General features: G+C 54.0%; 2 protein-coding genes across 5 annotated transcripts in view; both read right to left on the reverse strand.

Moving 5' to 3' along the window:
- The window catches only part of CAMK2A (calcium/calmodulin-dependent protein kinase II alpha), a 71,360-nt gene extending 65,346 nt beyond the window's left edge, over window positions 1-6,014 (reverse strand). For both annotated transcript variants that reach the window (XM_011931555.1, XM_011931554.1), the window contains exon 1: window positions 5,293-6,014. In XM_011931555.1, the coding sequence (XP_011786945.1) occupies window positions 5,293-5,354 (62 nt within the window). In that variant the 5' untranslated portion in view covers window positions 5,355-6,014. The remainder of the gene's footprint in view (window positions 1-5,292) is intronic.
- Window positions 6,015-12,088: 6,074 nt separating this feature from the next.
- ARSI (arylsulfatase family, member I) overlaps window positions 12,089-18,165 on the reverse strand; it is a 43,367-nt gene continuing 37,290 nt past the window's right edge. Inside the window, exons 2-3 of one of the 3 annotated variants that reach the window (XM_011931560.1) lie at window positions 17,808-18,086; window positions 12,089-14,369 (exon numbers count right to left, since the gene is read on the reverse strand). In XM_011931560.1, coding sequence (XP_011786950.1) covers window positions 12,971-14,251 — 1,281 coding nt within the window. In that variant the 5' untranslated portion in view covers window positions 14,252-14,369; window positions 17,808-18,086 and the 3' untranslated portion in view covers window positions 12,089-12,970. Of the gene's footprint in view, window positions 14,370-17,807 lie in introns of all 3 variants that reach the window. The other 2 variants (XM_011931559.1, XM_011931561.1) reach the window with 2 other exon arrangements.

Raw genomic sequence — 18,165 nt, forward strand, 5'->3', positions numbered from 1 at the left:
TATCACAGCCAGTGTGTGTGTGTGTGTGTGTGTGTGTCCATGTGCATGTGTGTGCTCCCGTGAGCTGTGTGAAGACACACGTGTGTGTGAGCACGCATGCATCGGCAACAGGATGCGAGTGTTGCACACCAAAGCTCTGCCCTCACCCCACAGAGAGGGCCACGGCCCAGACTGCAGGGTATGCTGGCAGTGGTGTCACTGTGTGCCTGTGGAGGGAGGTGGGGAGGAAGGGAGGGAGGGAGGGAGGCTCAGCAGAGTGTCAGTGTGTCTCAGCCTGTGTGGGGGCGGCTGCGCGGGGGCGGAGGGCTGCAGTGTGCACCAGAACATGTGCGTGCCTGCCGCTCTGATGGCTTGGAGGACAGGGAGGAAAGCTCGTCCCTTCCCTGTTCCTGCCACCCTTTCCTTGAGGTCTTGCCCCTCAATTTCCTGTCCTTTGGCCTCTGGTCCCTGCACATCATCTAGTCCCCTAGCCTGGGCCCTGTCTCTCCTGTGGCCTTGGACAAACCACTTCTCTCTGAATGTTGACTCCCAGAGACCAAGCCAAGCACCATCTATGCAATGAGCAGAGCATCTCCATGGTCCTTACAATTCTGATGTTCTGGAGGTCTGCAATTTCCCATGTGTGCCCTCCACAGAGGGAGGTTACAGAGGGTGGCATCTCTAATGGGGCATTGCAGGCATCTCCAGAGGTATTATGATCCCCATTTTACAGATGGTAAAGCCGAGGCACACAAACAGCAAGTGATTCACCCAGGATGGCCCAGTAAATTAGAGGCAGAATCATGACTGGAAAATCAGCAACATCAGAGTTCCCCCGCCCACATGGCCACTTCTCTTCCCTTGTTAGTGGACAAGAGGGAGGATGATCCCCAGATGCGGCACCAGTCATTATCCCTCTCAGCAGTCTTCCCCCCATATGCTGGGTGCTGGAGACCTGGACACAATCCCCTGAGCCAGTCTCTCCACCTCCTCAAGCTGTGGTCTCCTCATCTGTAAGTTGGATGAGTAAGCCCTGCCTGCCTCCTTCAGAGATGAGCTCATGGATAAAGAGCCTCGCTGGCCCCGAAGTGCTGTGGATAGGAGAGGGTATAAAAGGTGGAAGAAAAGCACGGCCCCCAGTCTTTGAGTGCATGGATGCCCAGTGTCCTCTCTCCAGCATGACATTGTCCATCCAACAGTCTGCCTGGGAAAGGCAGGATTGCTAAGCACATTCTACAGATGTTAGAGCCTGGGTCCCATGAGAGGACTTGAGCACCCAGGCCCCAGGACCTCAGTGTAGGGAGTTGCCTCTGGGCCACACTGCCACCCGTGGATCAACCCAGGTGAGAAGGAGCTTAGGTCAAGGAAGCTGCCCTCTCCTCCCTGTCAACCATGCTGGCCAACTGCAGCCTTTGCAACTCCTTCTCTGACCCCAGCTCTGCCTTGGGTCAATTTCAGATCTCTGTTTCTAGAGAGAAAAGAGTAGGCTAAGCTCTCTCTCCAGTCTCTCTTCCTCCCTCTCTCTCCCTCTCTCAAGTGAAATCTCCTTTGGAGACTCTTCCTATACAGCCCAATGATGACACAGGCTACAGGGCAACTTTCTGCCTTTCTAACCTCTCCTGGGGGTAGGATCAGAAGCCTGGAGAATGCCAATGGCTGGAAAAGGCTCGTTTTCCACTTCCTTGAACGTGACCCCTTCCCTGGGCCCTCTGGTGCATCCGTAGCAACCCCTTTGCCAAATAACCAGCATTCTTCCCTTTCTCAGAGAGTTCTTTGGAGAAGGCTGTGTATGCTGGGAGCTCTGGCCTGCCCACTTCAGTCCACACTGAACCCTGGAGCTGGTGCAGCATGCGTCCTGCAAGCTTTGGTGCCGCTAGGGTCTGGGCTTTTATTTCTCTCATCCTCAGGAGAGAAGAGGATTGGGTCAAAGGAAGAGGGATGAGCTCATCTCTGGATCCCAAGAGACAGCCCCACCCCAACCTTCTAGGAGACCGGAATCAAGTTCTTGACTCATCTGAATTCATATGCTTCAGTGGAACCTGCAGTCGAGTAGCATTAAGAGGCTCCAGAAGCCTTGCCCAGGGCCCTGGCCCCGGTCACGGGTTCCCAGAGGGCTGCCCACCAGGGCTGGAGAAGAGCAGCTCCTCTCACATCCATAGCCAGCCCTACCCAGCCTCCTCAAAGGCCTGCAGTCCTGAGCCAGACCTCACTGGGCAGGATGCCAGAAGCTCTCTGGAGGGACTTGCCCTCCTCTCCAGTTGGGCAGCCCAACGCCTCGAAGAAGGAGACCCAAAGGCTCCCACGTGCCCTTTTAGGGCCAACCTGGCTGCCTCTTCCAGCCACCCTGCTAGTGATCTGAAGTGGGTTCTGGAACGGGGGCTCAGCTTTTGGGTGGTGACTGTAGTGTCCCAGCTGGCAGGAACTGTGGGTCATCAGTTGAAGGATGGGCCCTGCAGGTACCCTCATGGCTTCCTCCCACAGAAGAGGCCAGCCACAGAGGAAGCACAGTTTGGTCAACCTCCTCCCAGCCCCGGATGGGCCAACTCCAGACAAAAGGTACAAGCAGATTCCGTTACTCACTTTCAGCCTTGCCCAGCCTTTCAGAACAACAGTCTCCCCGGTAGCAATTGGCACTGGGGGCCCATCTTGCACCAGGCTCAAGGCTGCATCTCTACATGCACCATCTCACTGAATCCTCGCAGCCCTTTTTATCTCCAGACTACAGGTGGGGGTAAAGAGGTAGCATTGCCTGCCTGGCGTCACAGAGCTATGGGTGGTGAGGGACAGAGCCTGTGTCCCTAATGGCCATGCAGGGCACTGCCCCTCCCTGCACCACTGGATGCTCAGACTGATGCTGCCGTGCAGAGCAGGAGCCCCAGGCGCCTCAGTGATGTGCTCTGGCCTTTTTAACACCGACATCATGGGTGCGGAATCAGTCCACTTTATCCCCTTGTCTCTGATACAAGCTTCTGCAAACTTAGGCTCATACACAGTCTTCCCGATGTCCTGCAAGATCCTGACATTGCATGCAACATTTCGTAGGTTTGTGCATTTTTCCGGGGAATGTAGATTTAGACTTTCATCAGATTCCTGGAGGAATATGTGACCTAAAAAAGGTTAAGAGCAGTCTGATGGTTCTGGAAGGAAGAAGTCTGAAATTGATTAAACAAGGCCTAGCCATGCCTGCTACCCTCGGTTTTCCTGCCATGGCCACACCACGGCTCCCTTGCCCCTGAAATTCTCTGTGAAGGCTCACGAAGGGTCTCTCTGCCAAGTCGCCCCCACAAAACCCAGTCTTAATGATATCGATCTCCTCTTGGGGCAAAACATCACTTTTATTTTCACTTTGAGCACTTGAGTCACATCTCAACTCCATCTCACTGTACTCATGACGCAGTCCTGCCAGAACCCAGTCTTGGTCACTCCCTGAAAGGCAGCTTCATGGCTAATCAGGGAATTCTTGGGTTCTAGGCGAGCACTGGAAAACACCTGGAGAGGGGTCCCTGCACAAGTTTGTAGACAGCCTCAGTCCTCCAGAGCAGCCCCAAACATTATGTTCCTGCCCCTACCCGCAACAAAAGCACATTCAGAAAAGCCGAAAGTCTGCAGATAAGAGTGAACACACGTACACATGGGTATATGTGTGCTCAAGGGAGGCGGTGCATGCCTGTAGGATAGCGTGTGTTTGTGTGTGTGTGTGTGTGTGTGTGTGTGTGTGTGCAAGCAGCCTTCCTGTATACAGTCACAGGGCCACCTCCCACACATATGCAGACACCAGCATGAGCTCACACATGCCTATAACACCCATACTCCCACATAGGCCTGTGAGCCCAGGCCTCACACACACACACAAGTGCGTGTGCACACACACATACATCATCCTGTGTGCATGACCCCAGCCTTCACATAGATGTGCATATCATGACCTCCCAGGAACACCACTGTGTCCACATCTCACATGAGCCTCCTCACACACCCCTGGACCTCACACACATGTGCCTTCCTATGTGTACACAGCTCTAAGCTGCCATACATGTGCACATATAATGAGTCATGTCCACACCCTTGTTCTCATTCAACCCAGCCAATGGCACTCCTGTGATACTCACACACATGCACCCTTGCCAGGCACACTTGCATTTTCAGGCCTTACACATGAAGCACCTCTTCCTAGTGCACATGCATGAATGCTTGCACGCTCTTGCAGGGCACACCAGAGTACTCCAGTGTCACAATCAATTCCCCTCAAAAGCCCTTTTACAGCCACACACATCACTCCTCCTCAAAATGCACACTAGTACACACACATTCAGAACTCACACCAGCACACACCTGCCTCCAGGGCCCCTGCCCCGTGCTCCTGCTGCCACAGCAGAAACCAACCAGGGCATCAGTGCTCCTTTGCCCACAAGGCAAACTCTGCCTCCAAAATACACCCAACCCTTGACCCATCCCAAGATCCTCCAGAAACCCAGCTGGGGACATCCAGGAATCCCTCCCTGACACTACACACCCTACTGGGTCACCCACAAGGGGCTCCCCTCTTTCCTCACCCTCCCATCCTTCTCTACACAGCAGTTGTCAGGGCAGAAAATGAGCTCTGGGCTGGGCAACTTTGCTTGTGCAGAGCCACTGCGCCCTTCATACCCCAGCCCCTGAAACAGCGGTGCCCCCGCTGCAGCTTTCCTGATTGCCCCTCCCCACCTCCCAACACCCAGGAAGCCTGCCATGCTCAGATATTAACCCCTACTGTACTGATGCCCTCACTCCTGGCAGGAGCTGAGAAGGGGAAGGTGGGGAGGGAGAAGTTGGCCACTCTGTACAGTCGCTGTAGGTGTCTAAAGTCAGGAAGAACTACCGGGAGCTGGTGAATTCTCTGTCACTGGAGGTATCTAAGTGGAGGGCAGATGGCCACCTCAGGCAAAACTAGAGAAGGAATTCCAGTTTTGGACCCAGCTGACTAGGAAAATCCCTTTTTAACCCTAAGTCTCTAAGAATCTGTGTGTATCCAGGTTGTGTGTACTTGTGTGCATGTGTGTGTGTATGTATATGCGTGTACACTGGCGTACACTGTTAACCCTTCATCCCTACATACACACTCGCCTGGCTAGCTTGGCACATCTGTGCACCCACAAACATGCCCACGCCCGACTCTGGATGCTCTGTGCACAGGCAGGTGCCCCCAAACCCATGCAGCCTGCCTTCATCTGTGTACACAGGAATGCTCCCCAAGCACTGCAGGCACACGCATGGCTCGAGACCCTGACCTCCCCACCCCTCATGCCCTCCAGGACTCCCTGAGGCACAACTCACTTGCCCAATTCCTCGAAGAGCTGGTACTCTTCCGTGAAGCGGGTGCAGGTGATGGTGGCCATCCTGGCACTGGGCAGGCAGGTGAGGCTTGGGACTGGGGGACCAGGACTGGGGTGCTGCGGCTCTGCTCCCGAACCTAGGGGCCACTTGCCTGCCCGTGCTGCCGAGTGCAAACAGAGAACTGGCTTGACTGACGAGCCCGGGGCTTCTGAGCAGGGCACTGTGGCTGCTCACAGCCTCGCGAGCCTTCGTCAGCATCCAGGTCCCCATGGCAACCACCTCCGAAACGCCCTGTTCCCGTTGCCCCGGTAACTGCCTCCCCAACACCTGCCTGCCTTCCACTGTGAAACCTGCTCTCGGACGCCCTGACCATACCGTACACAATACTGCAAGCCTGTGTGGGCTTGGGGGTGGGATGGACCCAGCACCCCTGGGGTGATGGACCCAAGGAGGGGCTGGAGGAGGTAGAATAGAACAAACTTTGTCCACAAGTGATATTTTCTCTTCCCACCTCCCCCACCTCCAACTGTGGGGCCCTTGTAGCAGAAGGGATGGGATTAAGTGGGGCAAAAAGGCAGTTGCCATGGTAACAGCCAGTGGGTGCCGCATTCCGGATGGTCCCCAGGAAAGAATGACAGGATGCAGTTACCCTGGCAACTTCATCTCTAGAGAGACAGGTATTGCCCGGTTGCCCTGGCAACAGCTGGGTTCTAAGGTTTACAGGGAAACGATGGCTAATTCACAGGGATGGCTCTCCCTCTGTGGATCACTGTAGTCTCTGCAACTGTCTCTCTGTTGCCGTCTGTATTTTTTTTTTTTTTTTTTTGCTTCTGACTCTGTCTTTCTTGTTATGCTCCTGCTCTTTCAGCTCTTTTACCACCTTGTCCATTACACTAGTGCTCTAGTTTGGCAGAGAAGTACAGAGGACACCCCAGGATTCTGGAAGGAACAGCCCTGACTGCCTGCTCATCCCCACCTCTCACAGCTGTGACAGCTGCTCCCCTCCAGAGCCCTCCTCTGCAACCTCTCCCCAACCCCATGCTCCCAAGGGGACCATGGTAATCTGGTCTCCTGGGGCTCATGTCCCAGTTTCTGCTTGTGCTTCCAGTCAAGGTAAAAAAAAAAAAAAAAAAAAGGCGAGAGGGGACCGTGTGGAGGTGAGCATGGCATGGCTTACCTGGGATAGGCCACTGGCCAGAGACCTGCCGTGAAATCTTCATTCCAAAATTTTGTGGGCACCTTCCCTGCCAACTTCAACTCTTCAGGGCATCAGCCATACCTACAGTCACAAGATCTTACTCCAAGGTCTTGGAGTTAAGAAGAAAAGGGACTGGAGTTTAAGATTAAGGATGTAAGTTTGAGCTCTGATTCTTGGACATTTATTTTTATTTTATTTTAGTTATTCTTTATTTATTTATTTTGGAGACAGAGTCTTGCTCTGTCACCCAGGCTGGAGTGCAGTGGCACAATCTCAGCTCACTGAAACCTCCATTTCCTGGGTTCAAGCAATTCTCCTGCCTCAGCCTCCCGAGTAGCTAGGACAACAGGCGCACACCACCACGCCTGGCTAATTTTTTGTATTTTAGTACAGATGGGTTTTCACCATGTTGCCCAGGCTGGTCTCAAGCTCCTGAGCTCAGGCAATCCACCCGCCTCAGCCTCTCAAAGTGCTAGGATTACAGGTGTAAGGCACCGTGCCCGGACTTTGGACATTTATTAGCTGAGTGATCATGGGCAAGTCACTCACCCTCTCTGAGCCTCCAGCTCCTTTTCTACACAACAGGGGAACGAAGATGCCCTGCAGAGGAAGGCTGTGGAGATGGAGTGGGCTAAGGGCTGTGAAGGCCTTTGGGAACCATGTAAACAGGAAGCCTCTTTCTAGGCTCCAGAGGAGGAAAATGAAGGTTTAAAGCAGGCCCGTGACCACCCCTTCACTCTATCTTGGACTTGGAATCTCAGACCCTACATACCCCTTCCCCTCTCCACTCAGGAAAAAGGGTCCTTGGCCCATTTCACAGCTTGATGGGCAGAGGCTTCGTGCCAGCACCTGCCCCTGGTGAGCAGAGGTTGGCTAAAAGGATCCAGGCATCCAGACCCTCAGGGATTCTAGCCCACACCTTCTGAACCTCCACATTGCCTTGCTAGTCCTCTCACTTGTAGGACATGTTATCTGCTTATCGGTATTCTCCAATCCCACGAAGTCCCTGACTCACTACCCTTCTTCCAGGGGCCCCCTGGAGACATCCGGATAACCCCCCCAGTTCTGCCCCTCTTCCTGGGAGTGGGGTTTGGGGGAGAACGAAGGGTGAGCTCTCCCATTCAGCCACCATTCCCAGGAGAGGAAAGGGAGGGCGGCAGAGGGGAAGAGGGGAAGCGAGCAAGGGAGGAGGGGGGTAATGGCTTAGCCACTAATTGCACCATTACCACCTTCGGAAAAAGGGAAAACCACTCAGTTTTGTTTCTGCGCACAATATGCTTTCCTCTTCAGCCGCCAACGTTGCAATTCAGAGGCAGAGAAGAGAGGCCTGGGCCCGGGGGCTGCACAGCCGGTGGGCAGCAGGCAGGGCACAGAACACGGTGGCCAAGCTACAGGACTATGTGGGGAGGTGGGGGAGTGCTGCACTGCCACCCTCCTGCCCCACACCCTCTAGCCTGTCCCCCAGGAAGGGATGGCTTCCACACAAGAAAGTGCTGCAAGAGCCCTTAGTGACCACTGAGGCCACCTGCCATTGCACAGGGACAGGAGAGGCAGTGTTGCTTAGTAGTTAGGGTGACTCCACGACGTACAGGCTATGTAATTTTGGATGAATATCCTAACTTCTCTGTGCCTCTGTGTCTTCATCTGCATAATTGGGTCAATAATATTCCCTACCTCCAGGCTGTTCTGTACATTAAATGAGACAAGCACAGCGGCTGACGCTATAAATGCTCAATAAATGGGAAATTACTATCGAGAAACTCAAAAGTCCTCTCCCCTCACACACCTCTCCCTGAATCACAGAAGCACACACCATCATCTTGAGTCCCGGCACTTCAGGGCACTGTTCCCTTAGTCTGCGCTAGAGTTTAGCTCGTGGTTTGGAAATCACCTTGTCTAAGCCTAGTTTGCAGCAATTTCTGTAGAACAAAGAACTAGAGCTGGAAGGAGAGGAACCACAAGGCTGTCTAGCTCATCGGGTGCCAAAGGAATGATGATACCATTTTAAAAGTTCACAGTAAAACAAAAAGCAACTATGCTGTGAGACTATGAGGCTGTATTAATGGAAATCTAATGTTCTGAACTGGGGCAGTCCTGTGTGGCTGGGTGCTGGCCTGACCCGTTTCCTCTCCCCATTCCCACTGATGAAATGGAGCATGCTTAGAAGTGAGCAGAGCACGTGGGGAAGGCCCTGGCATCGGGTCCCTCAGAGGAAGGTGTGAAGGAATAGAGGCAGGAAGATGGCCACCTCTCTCTCTGTCTGTGATGTGGACCACGGGGGCAGCCTCTGTGGCTGCTGGGAGCAGGACCAGCACAGCCCCGCTCCCGTCACCTCTGTCTTTCTTCCCTACTTCTATCGCTCCTTTCAACTCTTCTTTCTTCTCTCCTCTTGCCTTCCCCCTCTCCCTCATTTTTCCTCTTCCTTCCTTTGCATCCTTCCTTCTCAGTTCTCCGTCTTTCTCATCCTTTTTACTTCCTTTCTGGTTTCCATCTCCCTCTCTTTCTGTCACTCTTCTCTCCCTCCCCTGCTGTCCTGCACTGTGCATGCGGTCCTGGGGGATGAGCAAGTCAAGGCCTGCAGGATCCCGATAGTGGAGAGATGGCTGGAGAGGTGGAAGAGAGAGGAAGAGGAGGGAGAAGAGGAAGAAGCTCCCTCTGAAAGTCTTACACATGAGCACACACATACCCCTCTGAGCCTTCTGGAGCCCAGCTCAGCGGTGTGGGCACTGCCTCGGACAGGCACCCCCCACCTTCCTGAGGGTAATAGCCACTCTGCTGAGAAGGCATGACTGCTAATTCACCACCTCCCCTGAGCCCGCCGGGCTAGCAGCTGTGCCCGGTGGTGGCGGGCACTGAAGAGCAAGCCGTGCCTCTGTGGTGCTGAGAGAATGAGCCGATGATTGCATCAGGGGGATTGTTCCTGCCAAACTCCCCACTCCCCAGGGCCAAGGCAGACACGAGAGGCAGCACGTGTGCCCCCATCTGCAACATGCGTGTGGCATTCGAGAGCACGCCTGCATGCTATGGGCTGGTGGCCAGGGGTGGGAGCCCTGGAGGTTGCTGAACGCAGCCCTGACATGCCAGAATAGGGATTGGCATGTGAACACAGGCAGTGCCCCACGGAGACAGAAGGGATGAAAAGCGACCAGGGCTGGGTTCCTGCATGGGTGATTGTAGCCCCAGTGGCATTGTGACAGCCAACTCAAATCCCACCTTCCACAGCCCACACACGTGCTCACACACATATACCCAAGTGCCTCAAGGTCCTGCAGGGCCTGGGCAGGTACCACAGAAAGCGTGCCATTCAAAGGATCCCCACGGGGCCTGTCCCACTAAGGGCAGTGAGCATGGGGGGCAGAATTGGTAGAAAGTGGACCAAGAGAGAAATGGTTCTGCTGAGGGTCTGGGTGGAGGGGGACTGGGTTTATTCATTGCAGTAAGTAAGGCTGGGCCTACATGAAGAAGTGGGGACGTCAGGAATCAGGAAGCAGCACTGTCAATGAGTTCTCCCACACAGGAGGCACTCCTTGCAGGGGAGAGTGAAGCAGAGAGCCATGGGACAGAGGACAATGGCTACTGGGCCAAGGGCCACACAGCACTCCCTGCAGTTAGAGGACCTGAGTTCGAGTCCTGGAAGAGCTTGCAGGAGGTCTCCCCAGTGGAACCTCTACTTCCTCCTGAGAAAGATGGAGTTCAGAGCACTGGCCCTCCATTCAGGTGTGGGGCTATCTCTTGGCCCTTGGGAAATGGGTTACCAGAGCCCAGGACTCCACTGGCAGGGCCCAGCTTGGACAGGCTGCCCCCTGGCTCTGGCCCCTATAGCTGGCAGATCAGCTGCCATCTGGTGCAGCCAAGGGAGAAACAGGGGGTCTCACCAGGTATCTCTGGGCTCGACTTCCCCAGATCTGTGGCCCGAGGGGCCGGAGCTGCCTCTGATCTGCCCTCCCTTCCCTCCACACCAGCACAGGTGCTCAAATGGTACAAGCACCTGCCTGGCAGTGCCATTTGGCAGCCTGTCACAGAGTCTAGACCCAGGTGCCCCGGCTGGAGGAAACTTGGGCCACAGGAGATGGAAGGGGGCTGGCGGGAGCCATGCTGATTGCTGGAAAGAGCAGAAATCACCACAGGCTGAGCCTGTCATTGGGCTTGAGTGCTCTGGGGCACCAAAGACCCTCCACTAATCTCAGGCCTAGGCCAGCCGTGAGCTTCTCTAGACCAAGTTGCAGGCTCAAGCTTGCGTGGGGCCACTGGGCTGTTTGCTGGATGCTGGGTTGGGTAGGACTCAGCTAGGCAAGCTCTGGGCTGGATTTGAGACTAGACCGAGATCTGAGGCCAAGTCTCCTTCTCAGGGCACCAGGAACAGGTGCCAGCCCCATCCCCAGCTGTTCTTTCTTGGTTTAGGTTGGCCACAGGGAGTAAGCCTCAGTGATTAGGGGACAGCAGAAAGGGCCATTCATGGCTCTGCACTTGTGGTGCCAAAGGGCAGGGGCACCAGGAGAGAAGTGGGGGCTGAAGCTGGAGGGTAGGCCCCAGGCAGGGCTGACTCAGCAGGCACGGGAGAGGCCTCCATACAACTCGTGCAAGCCTGGAGCGGCAGGGAAGCCTTGGCTCCATGCCACCCTGGAAAGGCCCCACCCACACAGCTGGGACAAGCACCCAGCAGAGCTAGAGTACCCTGAGGAGTGGGCGAACTATGGACAGCTCATCTCCCAGGGTGTGTCAGGCCTGGGCCACCGCCCTAACAGGTGACTTACTTCTTCAGAGCCTCCCTCCCAGGCAGACTGAAATGCTAGAGGTCATTGGAATCCAGAGGCCTCTGCCTGTCCTGGCTCCTGCCCCACCACACAGCTGGGCATCAACATCATAGAGGAAGGGAAAGATTCTAGTTGGGGGAGGTGATAAGGGGTAAAAAGAACAGGACCAGGAGGAAGGGGCCTAGAGCATGAATGGTCACCTCCACCCAGCAGCCTCAGGCCAGACCCTCACTCCTGGACTCAGCCACCTCTGCAGCGGGGATGGAGCCCTGTAACCAATACCTGAACCCCCACACATACCGCACCCACCCCACCCCACCCATCCTGCTCATCCACAAGCTGATGAGTCCTAACAGGCCTCCTTTGCCAGTGACAAAAATAACTATTTTCAAAATTCACAGCAGGGCTTTCGCCTACACACACTGCGCCGACTGGAACCTGAAGGGAGATATGCAGAACGCAGTGTACGGATGGAGGCACACTAGGCGGCAGGCGGGCTCTGCAACCCCCGTGGCCTACTCCCCACCACTCAGCCTGCCCCCCACCCCAACACACACACACACAGACAAACACAGACACACACACGCACACTAGCCCAGAATGGCCAAATGGGAAGTGCTCTTAGATCATCACTGAACATAGTGTGATGTTGAGGCCCAGAGAGGATCAGGGATGTGCCTGAGGTCACAGAGTAAGTCTGCGGCAGGACTCCCATCCCCCCCACCTCCTAGCCAGGCTGTCCACCTCCTCTCCTGTTCACTTGGCCAACAGTGAGCTCATACCTGCCCCCAGGACACACAAGCACACACCCACACCTGCTCATAGTCGGACAGCACTGCATCCCTCAATTCCAAGTTATGACACTTTAATCAAGTCCACAAGCTCCTCTACAACCTGGCTTTGGCCAGTCTTCCAGAGCCTCATGAGGGAGGCAGAGCCAGGGCTAGCATCCCCACTCACAGGTGAGGAAATCAAGGCCTAGAGGGGAAGAACTGTGCCCAAGGTCACGGGAGAACCCAGATGTCCCGGTACTGGTTTGGGGGCTCTTCACAGCTCTTTCCACCACCGTTGGTGCTGCAGCCATTAATGGCCCAGCCAATTTCTCTGGGTACTGGAGGGGCCAGAAGAAGAACTTTGCACTACAGTGCCTGACACCAGTCTGACCCGAGGACTGGCCTAGGCCATGTGAAGAACCATGAAGGTCAACCCCCCGACCCCTGCGCCTCCACCCACAGTGCTCAGGAGGTCCCTGTAGAGAGCAGTCAGACTGCCATGCTTTAGCTGGGGGCCAGGCTTGGAGTTGACTCCAGGCAGCCCTCACCCAAACACCACCATAGAGATCCTGTGTTGAGGAGGAAGCCCTTTAAGTGTTGTCAAGTGGCAAGGCCGAGGAACTCCACCGTGGCCCCAGGCTCCAGGGCCACACCAAAGAGTCACAAAGTCATTAGAGCTCATTTTACAGATGAGGAAACTGAGGCCAAAAGCTCATGTTGGTCACCTGAGGTCACAGAGCAAGTCGGTGAGGAGGCAGGACTGAGACACAGGCATCCCAGTCTGGTTTATTCCCGCCCACCCCCAACCAGGTTCCCCACCCTGTTCAACCAAGGGACTCTACACCCTCCAACTCCCTGTAGATGGAGACGTGACAGGCTTATCCCTGAGAAAGAGCAGGGCCAAACCGGAGTGGGGAAGAACATCTAGAGGACAGTTTTCTCCCTCCCCACCATCAGATCCGTTGGGACATCAGCCTAGTGTTGAGTTTACGGAAAAAGGATCGAAGCTTGCAAATCTTGCATTTTTTCTTGCGACGACCCCGGGAGAAGCTTCGAGCCCTCCCTTCCTCTTCCTCCTCTTCCTCATCACTGGCCCAGGGCCCCCACGCACCCCCATTAAAGTCAGGATGAGCCCGGGGGTTCTCAGCCGGGTAGCGCACCGGGATGGCTGTGCGGTTATATTCGGCCAGGCGAGCCAGCAGGGTGCGGACCACATCAGGCCGCTGGCCAGCCAGGTCCTCCCGTTCATAAGGGTCAGCACTGATGTTGAAGAGCCATACAGCCTGACGGACACTGGCCATTCGTTCCAGGTTCCACCAGCTACCCGGGAAGGTGGCCAGTGTCTGTGGTGGGATCCAATCGCCATAGCCAGGGTCTCCTGTCAGCAGCTTCCACTCACCCACGCGGATGGCAGCCTGCACAGCAGTGTTCCAGATGCCAAAGCCGCCCTCCAAGGAGCCATGCTGGGCATGGTTGTAGAGTGGGTCAATGTTGTGCAGGATCTCCGTGCGTGGTGAGGCCCGGCCCTCGCTGATGGCCGGCCATACATCGTAGCCATCTAGCCCATCAGCTGCTGAGGTGGTGCCACCTGCCAGACCCACCAGGGTTGGGTACCAGTCAGTGATGTGCATCAGTGCCCGGCTTGTCCGTTGCTTTCGCTTGAGCAGGGGACTATGGACAAAGCCTAGGCCTCGCACGCCACCTTCCCAATAAGTGCCCTTGCGTCCTCGGAGCGGCCAGTTGCTGCCCCCTGAGAAAGTCTGACCACCATTGTCACTGGAGAAGATGATGACACTGTTGTTGTAGAAACCATAGCGCTTCAGGGCCCAGGTGATGTTGCGCACAGCCTCATCCATGCAGGTCACCATGGCCGCATACTTCCGCCGGGCCACATTACCCATGGTGCGGTAGCGGTACAGGTACTCACGAGGGGACTGCAGGGGTGTGTGTACTGCCTGGAAGGCCACATAGAGGAAGAGGGGCCGCTGAGGGCTGTGGCTGGCCAGGATATGGCTGGCACGCTGGGCGTAAAGCATAGTGGAGTACTGGCCGCTGAGCCCCCAGGCCACATTCTCACCCTCGTGCAGGTCAAAGCCACACACGCCTGGGCCATCACAGTTGTCATAGGTGTAATAGTCCACATTGCCCGTGAGCGAGCCCAGGAAGGTGTCGAAGCCCCGACGGGTGGGTAGACACTCCTTCCGGTAGAAGCCCAGGTGCCACTTGCCCACCATATGGGTGGAATAACCTGCCTCCTGCAGCTTCTGGGGCAGTGTCACCTGGTCCAGGGGCAGGCAGTTGGGCTGCTGTGGGCGGATGATGGAATGCTGGAGCCCTGTGTGGATCTGGTACCTGGTGGGGAAGAGGGGAAGGCACAGAAGGCACAGGTAAGCTACAGACCATTGCTCTGGCCATCCAGTCCCCAATACCACCGTGAGGTGGGCTGTGGTCCCAGCACTACCAGCAAAAATAATAGCAGCAACCACCAGGTATTATCGAATGTGCTAAGCACCTCAAATGCATTATCTCATCGAATCCTCAAAATCACTGGAAGTAGATCATATTGTCATTTTACAGATGAGGAGATTGAAGCTCAGAATGGCTAAGCCACTCACCTAAGATCACATAGCTAGGAAGTTGGAGAGTTAAAAGTTGAATCCAGGGTCATAATGACAATAATAATAGCTAATGCCGAGCACTCGCTGTGAGCTTGGCATTACACTTAGCCTCTTATGTGAATTATCTTACTAAATCCTCACCACAAATTCAGAGGTACATATTATTGTTCCCATTTTCCAAATAAGGGAACTGAGGCTTGGTAAATTAAATTTCTTGCCGGGTGACTCACATGGCTAGTAGTCGGAGTGGGATTTATAACCCAGGCAGTCTGGCTCCAGGCTTCAGAGTCCCTAAGCTCTAAGCTATTAACTTGTTCTGGGGCCTAGAGCAAGCCCTGCTCTCCCAGGCAAACTCTTACTCACTCTTCAAAGCTCAGCCCAAATGTTATCCATGCTATAAAGTCTTTCGTAACTCTCCCAAAGAATTAGTCACTTTTGCTTCTGGGTTCCCCTAGCATTTAGTACACACCATCGTTTTCTTACTTGGCCATGGGATTATACTCGTTTGCACATGCTCTTGTGCCCAGGGACATGTGATGGGGCTGTCCTTTATTCAATCTTCTATTCCTAGCACCCAAGTGACGTTCAAAGAGCACTCAATTATTTATGAAATGAATGAATGAAAGACACTGAAAGGGTTTTAGAGCCAGAAGGGACCCAATTCATTCTCTAGTTTACTCACCTCATCTTAAGAAGAACCTAAGGTCTTTTTAAGGGAAGGGGAAAGGCCTTACCCAAGGTCACCCAGTGGTCAGGAACAGAGCCAGGACTTGAACCAAGTCCTGGTTCCAAGCAGAGTCTAAGCAGTGACTCTTTTTCAGCAAACTGGGCTGCCATATCTGTTCACACATGAGGGCCTCAGTTTGCTCCTGTAGAGGAGTTGGTTGAAATGGGAAATCTCCAACTCGTCTAGCTTCCCAGTTTTCTAAGACCAGCTCCCATGTGCCTGCCTGTGAGCTCATATGACCCCTTGATCCAGGCTATCATCCTGAGGCAGGAGTAAATGGTTAGGCAAATCCTGAATTCCTCATTTATCCATTCATATCCCATCTTCCCCATTCTGTGGTCAAGGCTCCCATGTGATCTGCTTATGGTGTCTTGCCTTTACTCAAGTCTTGAAAGTCCCAGAGTAAATAAGAAGCCTGAAACTTCACAAGTATGTTAGAATCGCACACCTTTTTCTCACCCCGAGGCATCCAAATTAAGACAAGCCCTGAATTCTTGACATCTTTAACCAGAGCACAGAAGTGAGTTTCTCTGTTTTGGTTTCCTTATATTAAAACTGTTATTGTTGTTACCTATAATTAGCTACTACTGCCATTTTTAACACTAGGTGCCACACACATACATTATCTCACTGAATTCTCATTTTAAAAACCTATAGGGAAGTCTATTACCACCCCCATTCTACAGATGATAAAACCAAGGCTCCCAAAAGAGCAGCAATGACCCAAGTTCAGACAGCCGGCAAGCAGGGGAGCTAAACTTTGAACCTGGGTCTACTCAACTCATGCTCAAAATCTTTTGATGATAACAGCCTCTCTAGGCCTCAATCAAGCTAATAAATTATAGGACTTGATATGAGAAGTGCCCTAGGGCCTTGAGTGCCAACTGAGCCCGTCTTCATAGAGGTGGGGTGCCGTGGAACGCTGGTTTGTAAAGTGGATGGGCAAAGCCCATCTGCAAGTGAGTCACATGAGAAACTTTGCCTCTCTCCAGCGTCACAAAACACAACTGGATGTTAACAAACACTAACGAGGGCTGTGAGCATCAGTGAGATGGAGCCAGCTGCAGGGGGTGGAGGGCAGGCACTGACCAGCCACGTTCAGTTACCTTTGCAGATCAGGGGACTGAAGCATTGCCCTGCTGCTGTCTGCTCATTCCGCTACTTAAACCAAAAGTCACCTCTTAGGACAGAAACGCTAAGTTGTGTACAACTCTTGGGAATGCAGATTCCTCCTCCCTCTTCTGCAGGTCAGCATCCATCTTCACCACTACACCACCATCCTGCACCACCACTCCAACCCATACACACCCCATGCCCCTCCTTCTTTCTTCTGTTCTCCTTCTGGCTCCTGGATCTAAATGCTGGGTGCCAGATCGAAGGAAGAAAGGGCACCATTTGATTCCCAGCTCCAGGACCCCTGCCAAACATCTGGCCTCTCAATCCTATCTCCCACAGACCCTGAAGTAGGCCAAGGGGAACCAAGCTGGGCCCTCCCAGAGTCCTTGTCTCAATTTCTCCCATCCAAGAAATAGTGAGACTGAGAAACAGGGAGACTAAGGCTTCTGGTTCCTGAGATCACACTAGTGGCTCTTGGGTGGAACTTGGGAGAAAGCATGCCTTGGACCCCATCCAAGGAGAATTAACTTCAGCCTTGCCAAAGGATTTTCCCCTAAGTGGCCAGAGTTTGCCTTCCATACCCCCACCTCCTGTTTCCCTGCTCTTTTAATCCTGTAATACTGATGCCTCGCCTGTGGACATTTCCTTATGGAGGAAGCAGCATGTCTACTTGGGGCTCCCAGCCAACTTGGGAGGATTTTGCAGATGAAAAAACAGAGGCTCAGAGAAATGAAATAACCACCCTAAGGCTACACAGGTCATGGTATCCTATGTATCTTTCTCTTCCACCTATCAATTCCTTGGTCTTCTCCCAATGTATTCATCAAACAGTATGGGGACCTGAATCCCTCAGGACACATAGAGGCTACCACACATTGACAGCCAAGCAGGTTACACACAAATCATTCCACCTTTGCCACTCTTTTTCAAGATGAAAACTGTTCTTTGCCCCATTTTATGGACAAGAAAACTGAGGCTTAGAGAAATTAAATGACTTGCTCAGGGTCTCAGTATCCATAAATAGAAGCAGCAATAAATGTCAGAGGCTGCCATATCCCTCTAACAAAGGGATGACCAGATGTCTCCACATTGTGTGGAATGTGACTGTCCTGGAACATCAAAGCAAGAAGACCTCAAAGATGATGAAGCCCATTCAGTGTAAGGCAAGGGTAACTGAGGCCCAGAGAGGGTAAGGGACTTACTAATGATTACACAGCCAATAGGAGATTTCCCAGACCCCAGCATGGGGTTGTACTGGCAGGAGAAATCTACAAACTGGGTTGATTTGGGGCTTAGATGCTCAGCCCCAGGGCCTTGCGCCACGCCTACCTGCCAGTGAGGAGCTGGCTCCGCGAAGGCGTGCAGATAGGCTGGATGTAATAATTTTCCAATTTGACCCCCTTGGCCGCCAGCCTGTCGAGCGTGGGGGTCTCAATATCTGAACCATGGTAGCCCACGTCGTGGTAGCCTTGGTCATCCGTGAGAATGAAGATGATGTGGGGAGGCTGGGGCGGAGCGGCCGAGCGCTGCTCACCGGCCTCCCCGGGCCAGTCGGCCACGAGGCTAGGCTTGGCCCAATCCCAGGACAGGTAGCCGAAGCTGAGCAGGCTGACCAGGGAGAAGCCAGTGAGGGCCTGCATCGCCAAGCTGGCCCGCGCGTCCCGGCGCGCAGGGCTCCTGGGGCCTC

The sequence above is a fragment of the Colobus angolensis genome, unplaced genomic scaffold, assembly GCF_000951035.1.
Source record: "Colobus angolensis palliatus isolate OR3802 unplaced genomic scaffold, Cang.pa_1.0 Scaffold90, whole genome shotgun sequence".
NCBI classification, from domain to species: domain Eukaryota; kingdom Metazoa; phylum Chordata; class Mammalia; order Primates; family Cercopithecidae; genus Colobus; species Colobus angolensis.